The sequence below is a fragment of the Copadichromis virginalis genome, linkage group LG3 (assembly GCF_057382275.1).
Source record: "Copadichromis virginalis isolate Kocher_CV1m ecotype Utaka linkage group LG3, C_Virginalis_male_GT1.1, whole genome shotgun sequence".
Classification (NCBI taxonomy): domain Eukaryota; kingdom Metazoa; phylum Chordata; class Actinopteri; order Cichliformes; family Cichlidae; genus Copadichromis; species Copadichromis virginalis.
This window is the reverse complement of record NC_140620.1, coordinates 12,709,465-12,718,009: the sequence shown is the minus strand read 5'-3', so window position 1 is coordinate 12,718,009 and position 8,545 is coordinate 12,709,465. Positions and strand designations below refer to the sequence as shown.

The following is an 8,545-nucleotide window of genomic DNA, read 5'->3' as shown; positions in this document are numbered from 1 at the left end:
AGAACCACATGCTTATCTTATTTAGGCCATTGCATGGGGAGGAAACAGGAAGTCAGTCGACTTAGGAGGCACGGCTCTCATTGGTGCAGGTTCAACAGAGAAAGGCGCGTTTTCTTTAGGCCAAAGTTTGCATGAGTTTACATGACACCAGAGTTTGTAGTGGAGGAAGCTTTCTCAGCACGGGGTCGACTGTTCAACTACTGTTCACACGTAGGATGGTAACAATGTAAAGTGCCTTAAAAACCACACATTTACTACACTCACCGACTGTTTGTGGATCTGAGTGGATTATGTAGAGATGTTGCTGATGATGTGTTTTTCTCTCCAGGTATGATGGTACATTTCTCACTGATTTTTTTACCAGATCCCAGCTCGTTTTGTTTGTTATTTTGGCCTTTGTTCACCCCAGAGTCAAAGCTTTCAGTTTAGTAACTTGTAAATTTGTTTCTGGGTATAACTTTGGGGACCACGGCAGGGTCACCTTCCTTTTAAACACTTATGCTGTGCTCTGTCAATTGTGTCTCTGTCTCTCTCAGCCTCTTTGAAGGTCACTCCCAACTGGTCCCAGTTTTTCGAGTACGAGCACATCAGTCTGAGCTGTGAGCGGATCGCCTCCGGTGAATGGACAGTGTGGCGATCCCCAGCGAAAAAAGGGTCAGTTTACTGCTCAAATAACTAAAATCACAAAACTGGCATGTTAAAGGAAGAGCACTCTTTATGTTTCACTCAGCTAATTCATCCTTTCAGTTGCTGTTGTGCAGGAAGAAAATCATTTCTACCAAGATGTTTTCAGTGTCTAAACCTGATAGAGTCATTTTCAGTGAATTAACCTAACTGCAGACTGAAAGCAAATAAAAGGAGATGTTAAAGAAAAGCAATCAGCAAAACAAAGAGCAAATTCCAGCGGTCTCATAACAACCTGCTGACAAACTGATATTTGACTGGTGATTCAGAGCACCAAAGTACTTTATGGGTGACAGTGAGAGTCAGCAGGCATCTGGCAAAATGCCTGGTTTGAGAATTTTTTGCATAATTTACAACTTTGGACTGTAAAATGTATCCAGTATAGTACTGAATTAGATAATTAGTTTATTCATAAGTCGTCTAAAAATGAAGTTGAGATTCAGGTTAACACAAACGATGTTTCTCAGGTTGAAAGTGTCTGACTGCACATCAGGCTGGGGTATTCAAACTTCCTCTACCTGTGAAATTAAGAGAGTCACACATTCAGACTCCGGGGTTTACTGGTGCCAGTCCACACACGGTCACAGCAGCAACGCCATCAGCATCACTGTCAATGGTAAGATTCATTAAACTGCATTTCAGCATGCCTGAAGGAGAAGCTACATAACTCCTGCTTCCTGTTTCTATGAAATTTAATGTGACTCATTCATGTGTGAATCAGCTCTTCTCTCTCCAATAGACATTTGCAACTTTACACGTTAGTGTTTTACAGGGAACTAGTTGTGATAAAGGGAAGCACATCAATATAAACCAAAAAGGTTTAGTTCAGTTAAGTGGACTCATTTTTATACACAACTTGCTTCATTCATTCGGGCCGATCGTGGCTCAAGAGTTGGGAGTTCCTCTTGTAATCTTAAGGTTGCCGGTTCGAGCCCCGGCTCGGACAGTCTGGTCGTTGTGTCCTTGGGCAAGACACTTCACCTGCCGCCTACTGGTGATGGCCAGAGGGGCCGATGGTGCAATATGGCAGCCTCGCTTCTGTCAGTGCGCCCCAGGACAACTGTAGCTGCCTCCACCAGTGTTTGAATGTGAGAGAATGAATAGTGGAATTGTAAAGCGCTTTGAGGGGTCCCGAAAAGCGTTATATAAATGCAATCCATTATTATAATTATTATTCTCCCATTAACACAAGCACTATTGACTAACTTGATATTTGGCATTGAGACTGGTGCAGTCAGGGATTGAACCACCAGCCTTTTGGTTGGTGGTCTGGCTCAGGGCTGCGGCTCCAAACAAGCCACACTTTTGCAGTCTAACATTAAAGTCTGTGAGCTGTAGCTCTTTGATGTGTTTCTGATCAGCAGCGACCTGCTCTACTTTCTGTGCCACAGCCAACCAGAGCTAATGTTGCATGTTATGTCAGTAAGCTCTCTGCATGTGGAAAAAATGATCTATAATGCTGCACATTTCTTGCTGCATGGGGCTGTTCATGATCTGTTTTAGAAATGGATGCCTGATTGACCTCTATGAGGCTGGTAGCTAACCTGTGCAGTGTTAGGTTCCCTAAACTGGGACACTGAAATAAAATCATTTTTAAAAGCAGATAAATTACATTTTAGCAATACCAAAAATGATCCCACTGGGCCTGTTGAATATCAGTTGTGTATAGAGTCCATGTGAAGTCTCTGTGTATGTGGACGCAACACCCCCAGTCCTTCTCTGTAAACCACAGTGACCTAATTTCTTTCCTGCAGAGATTCAGAGATAGCTGATTTTGTTAGCATAATTGTTCTAGGGCAGTCACCTCTTCCCTGTAGGCTGTCTCCTCACCTGGAATCAGACAAAAACATATTTCATTTTTCTGGAGGTTTAGAGAACCCAGTGATCCTGCTGAGTCCTGCTGCCCCTGTGGTGGAGGGAGAGAACATCACTCTGCACTGTAGAACAAAGAATCCCTCCAACCTCCGTGCTAATTTCTTTAAAGATGATCACCCCATCAAAAGTGAAACTGCAAACCACACGACCATCTACCAAGCATCTAAAGCTGATCAAGGTTCCTACAAATGTGACATAAGTGGTCATGGGGAATCACCATCCAGCTGGCTGCTGATACAAGGTAAGGAACAAAGTCATTTCACTAAATAACAGCTGTCTGCTTAAGCTGCTGCCTGTGACATGACCCAGATAAGTGAACAAAATAGATGAATGGATGCAGACAGCTGTATAAACACATAGTGAGGGTAAAGATGACAGAAGAAGAAACATTCAGTGCATCTTGGGAATCCCCCAGCATTCATCAGGATTCATTCAGTTCAAGTATGAACAGGACGGCTGTGAGTATGCTGAAGGAACATCCTAAAAATCTCTTCTTTACTCTTGGATTTGGTTACCTGACATCATGTATTTGTTAGGATTTGTGTAAATTAGAAAATCTTATTGTAAAACAAATTGTGTTACCAGTCTCAGTGAGATTCGTAGCACTGCAATACATCATCCAACACGTTGCTTTATATGTAATAATGTGTGCCCAGTCGAACTGGGGTTTGTAAAGGTTTAAATATATATGATTTTAAAATGCATATTATATTAATATTAGTTGTAATGCCTTGCATGAATGGAATTCTGATTGGGGCTCAGCAACATAATAAATACATTAATTGAATTTTGTTGCATTTTTTTAGTGTAAAAAAGTTTTGACACGTGTATCATAGAAACAAAGTGAATAAGCAAAACAGAAGACGTCTCATAACAACAGGAAATGTGAAAACATTGAATACAGCGCACATATTTTAACACACTGAGTCTTGTTCTGTCCCCAGATCATTCTGACCTTCCCACTCTCACACCGTCTCCCAACTCCGCTCAGATGTTTGAGTACAAGGACTTGAATCTGAGCTGCGGCATTCAAGGATGGACAGTCAAGAGATTCAGCACCTTTGACAAACAAGTGTCCCGATGTGAAGTCTGGGGAAACGCTACTTCCTATGGTTGCATCCTCCACAAAATCAGGGGGCTCGACAGTGCTGTTTACTGGTGCGAGTCTCCTACACACCAGCGGAGCAACTCAGTCAACATCACAGTTTATGGTAGGAGCGGGTTTAAAAATCTAATTTGAAATAGAAGCCCTCAAAATGTATACGAATGAGAGAAAACTAAACACGTAATAGTCATGCTTGTAAAACACGTGTCAATGTTGTTATAACAAAAATGGTTAAATGAACACTTTTTGTTTTACACACAAACAGTGGAGCTGTACAGCTTCACAGCTGAGCTCAGTGGATGGATGCTTTACTATGAACAAACATAGTCGAGCTAAACAGAAAAAAACATGCATTTCTATTGCTTGTAGAAAATAATAGTTTCCAACTTCATGAGAATAGGTTGGCCAACTCTTCTTTACAGCATTGTTTCAGTTTATTAATGTGCACAGCTCTCTATCTTAAGATCCCACAGGGTTGCAGTCGGGTTCACTCCTGGACTTTGCATAAATCACTGATACATTTGATCACAGAAGATGTCGTTCTTAAAATCCTGTAACTAAGTTTAAGGATGTAAAGTCTCCACTGTTATCTTCTCCAATGACATACGCCAACACAATGTAAAACAGCTACCTAGACTCCCACAAGACTGATTATCTTGTTAGTGTTGCATTAAACAGCTTTCATTGAAAAAGCAGGCCTCAAATCAGAAGTGCATGAGTCCCTGGTATAACTCACAAAAGTGTGCCTTAAAGCAGATAAACTGCAAGCTGTAGAGAAAAAGGCAGCTCACTATTCTAGATCTTCATTTAGACTGGAAGAAGAGTTTGCTGCTCTATAATAAAAAGACGTCTTAGTATTTGTCACTGAATCAAGACAACAAAAACAACCCCAGGTTTCCTCAGGTGACCACAATATTTTAATACACAGAGAAGAACATGCAATAGAAATTAAAGGTACTGCACTGCAGTGCTCTGAATCATTCCATATCTATCTAATAAACTCTGTTTTCATGTAGATTGATATCTCTCTTCACACACAAAGGTTTATTATGAAGTTCCACAGGGTTTAGTGGTGGAATCAATTATGTTTTTCCCAAATATATTTTTCCTATCATCACTTTGGTGCAGATAATACCCAGCTTTATCTATCCATGATGACACACACTGATTAGCTAAACTGCAGGAATTTCTTAAGGACCTGGATGAGCTGTAATTCCTTGCTTCTTAATTCAGATGAAACTAAGATTATTGTAATTTGCACTAAAAATGTTAGAAACATTGTATTTAACCAAAATGCTTACTCTGAGTGGGATTACCTTTGCCTCCAGTAACACTGCGAGGAGTCATTTTTGACCAGGATATGTCCTTCCATGTACATATTAAACAAATGTATAGGGAAAGTGCTGCATATCTGCAAGAAACGTTCATGCAAAAACTAGTTCAGTCATTTATTACTCAGAATCTGCACTGCTGTAATTTATTATGATCAGGATGTTCAGATGACCCACAATGACAGTGACTACTGTTGTAAATTGCTGAAATAAAAATGAAACCGAATTGAACTGCATCTTGTAGAAGTACTCACACTTGCTGATGATCAAATAATCAAGTGCATTTAGTAGCACCTGCCCAGAATACTTCCTCACCCACTGTTTCTCTATTCTGGCTTAATTTTTTATATGTCATGTCATGTAGTTCCTCTGAGGTTTTACTTACTTAATTTTAAGAACTTTAAGGAATCAGAATATTTTATGTCCTGATACTTGAAACCTTAGCAACTAAGGAAAGTTTACTTTCTTTATTTACTCTGATTTTATCTGCCTCTCATCAGACAGTGCTAGATAAATAAAGCTGAATAGCATGTTCTGCTACATGGCATGTACTTGTGTATTCAAACATTTTGTTTTTATCTCTCAGAACGAGAATATACTCCAGTAATCCTGCAGAGTCCCGTCCTCCCCGTGATGAAGGGAGATAACGTTACTCTGCTCTGTGAATCAAAGAACAGTCAATCCGACATCCCAGCAACTTTCTATAAAAATGAATCTATTATTGGGACTGCGCCTAGAAGTCACATGATCATCTATAACGTCACAAAGTCTCATGAGGGCATCTACAAGTGTAACATGAGTGTGGGAGTGTCTCCATTCAGCTGGCTGTTCATCATAGGTAAGGACTGAAAATCCAAGGAATGACATGACTGGTGACTTTGGTCTTTTTTCTTTGATGTGTATTAGACACTGTTCATCTGTGGTTTAGAGAGAAGATAAAAAGAGCTTTTTTCCAGCAAGATCTTTGTTGTTTGTTTCTAGATCCTGAAGATCCTGATGCCCCCACCTCAGATCCTCACAAAAACCTGTCTTCTCTGGGAATACTGCGCTACATCTTGGTGTGCTTCCCATATGTAATTTCCACATTCCTCATGGCTTCTATATATCGCATGTCTGCAGGTAACACTGATCATTATGTTCAAAAATCACCCATTCATCTCGTAGTGTTGGATCTATAATCTTTACCAGAATAGAAAAACACTGGTTACTGAACATGAATATTTTGTCATAAACCAGAGTTACTATGTAAAAATCAGAGAATAACCAAAGTTATTGCCGTTTTGATGGAGGTTTGATGTGCTTGAGCCACATTTAATTACAGTTCACACAAAAGTCGATAAGAAAAGCAGGAAATTGGCAGACGAACTGGCCAACATCTACAGAGACATGTTTTCAGGGCTCTTAATCTACCAGTTTCCCAGAAAACTGGGATGATGTGTAGAACAGCATCAAAAACAGAAATTCATTATTCATAATTCATTATAAGTGCACCTGTATTTATTTTGTTTTTCACATCAAAATTATTTGTATTTGAACAAGGATAGCAAAAGACTAAGACATCTCATTGTGGTTCAATTTTCACTACTAATCGGGTTATTTAGGGACATGATCGATATATTAGATGATCTCATAGAGGCTTTGTGTTTCAGAAGCAACCCTTGGTAACCTCCAGTCTCTGTGTGTTTATTCTCAAACCAGTTGCTGAGTGGTTGTGAGATCAGTCACATAAAGGGTGCTGTATCAAAAACCTTCTTGCTTTGGACACTTGTAGATTGCAGTGGTTGCCCAGATGCATGGAAGATGCAGACTTTGCCTTAAAAGTAAAAGTTACACATCATCTGGTTTCTGTGACACTTTTACCACAGCTTGGGAAGTATTTGGCATTTATTTGCAGAAAAGTTAGTGTCTTCCTTTCAAATTATAGGCAACGTTTGCAATGTGCTAGTGACCAAATTAAATACAAGGAGGTCCTCAATGTATAGCTTTTTACAACCAGCTTCATGTTATGGACTGCCAGCAACTTTATCAAATCAGACAAATCACTTTTATTGTCACATCACATGTGCAGGTACATTGGTACAGTACATGTGAGTGAAATTCTTGTGTGCGAGCTTCACAAGCAACAGAGTTGTGCAAATACAATAACGTAAACAAGAAAAATACAAGAATGGCTAAATCTGAAACTAATAAATATATGTACAATATATAATAGTATATGCATTTCTGGATGTGTATACTAAATATTTTTCTACGTTTAGCAACCACTCATTGGGTCACAGAATACACATTATTCCAGAGGGGGTCAGTGACTGGATTAATGGGACCAATGGGCTAATGACTCAAAATCAATATACATAAGGGAATAAATGAAAGCTTAAATTTAAAAGCCATGATCTTCAGGCCCTCAGGCAGCACTGCAGTAACGTCTTGATATTCACATGTCCCGGCTTAGGTTTGGAAGTTGTTTTAGCCACATGTTAGTTTTAGTCACTACAATCTGCAATTCAAATAAAGTCTAATACAGTTTGGCGGTCCAGTTTTGCTGTCTTAACAGTTTCCATCCCACTTTCTGTTGGCCCCAAATTATTTAAGATGGCGACAAATAGAAGCTCAAATCTATCGTCAGACAAGAATAAGTTAACATCTACAGTCGATGTCAAATTAAGTTCAAATTAAGAATGTATTATTCAAAAGAAAAATGACTTCTTTATATTTACAGTTTGTTTCATCACTGTTGTCATTTCTTACTTTGCGCCTAACAGGCAGGAGCTCACATGTTTCCATAACGATGCCTCCACCCACCGAGGAAGATGAGGACCAGTCGTATGATGATGTCATGGCTGACGTCACCACTGAGCATAATTTCTAACTTAAACTCTTTGTCATGTTTTGAAGTCCATGAATTTTGTTGCATGTTGTTTTTAATTTTTGTATCAATAAAGTTTTTTTTTTGTAAATTCATTGCTGTGTGTTTTCTTTAGTTTACATCTTCGACCTCTTAACATGAAAAATGAAGCGGTGCTTTCCTGGCAACAAACGTTATCAGGGTTAGAGGTGAGATTTTATTTATAGGATCTATTTTTAGGGCAAAGGGAGAATTTAACTGTTAGTTTCAAACTTTACTGGGTTGAAGAAGTATATTCAAAATGAATAGAACCGTGATGTTAAGCTGCCACCTGCTGATGGCTTCTTGTCACTGCATCTCTGAGAGGTGACTGTGGAGCTACAGCAGCAAACTGACTCTGAGATATTAAAGATGGAGCTTTATTAAAACACCACCAGACTTTATGCCTGACTTCAAACATACATGTGGCTTAAAACTGATGATGCATATACATGTATATTTTAGTTAGTTGGTATTTAGTTGTGTGAAGGGAACCTGCAAAGTGCGGTGTATATGACAATAAACTTCTTGAATCTTGAATATTTTTTTTAATGTAATGCTTACACCCCACGAAACAGGCCGTCTGTTTTTTCAGTCTGATGACTGACAGCCTGCACAGAAGGAACCCTGATCCTCTCACCAGAGAGAGGCCAAACTGAGTGCAAT

The 8,545-nt window shown here is 39.3% G+C and overlaps 1 protein-coding gene across 2 annotated transcripts in view; it reads left to right on the top strand.

Moving 5' to 3' along the window:
• LOC146712858 (high affinity immunoglobulin gamma Fc receptor I-like) overlaps positions 1 to 7,956 on the top strand; it is a 10,921-nt gene extending 2,965 nt beyond the window's left edge. The window contains exons 4-10 of one of the 2 annotated variants that reach the window (XM_085444835.1): positions 537 to 654; positions 1,152 to 1,300; positions 2,558 to 2,800; positions 3,504 to 3,770; positions 5,582 to 5,833; positions 5,977 to 6,114; positions 7,758 to 7,956. In XM_085444835.1, the coding sequence (XP_085300961.1) occupies positions 537 to 654; positions 1,152 to 1,300; positions 2,558 to 2,800; positions 3,504 to 3,770; positions 5,582 to 5,833; positions 5,977 to 6,114; positions 7,758 to 7,864 (1,274 nt within the window). In that variant the 3' untranslated portion in view covers positions 7,865 to 7,956. Of the gene's footprint in view, positions 1 to 536; positions 655 to 1,151; positions 1,301 to 2,551; positions 2,801 to 3,503; positions 3,771 to 5,581; positions 5,834 to 5,976; positions 6,115 to 7,757 lie in introns of both variants that reach the window. The other variant, XM_085444826.1, reaches the window with a different exon arrangement.
• Positions 7,957 to 8,545: the final 589 nt, after the last annotated feature.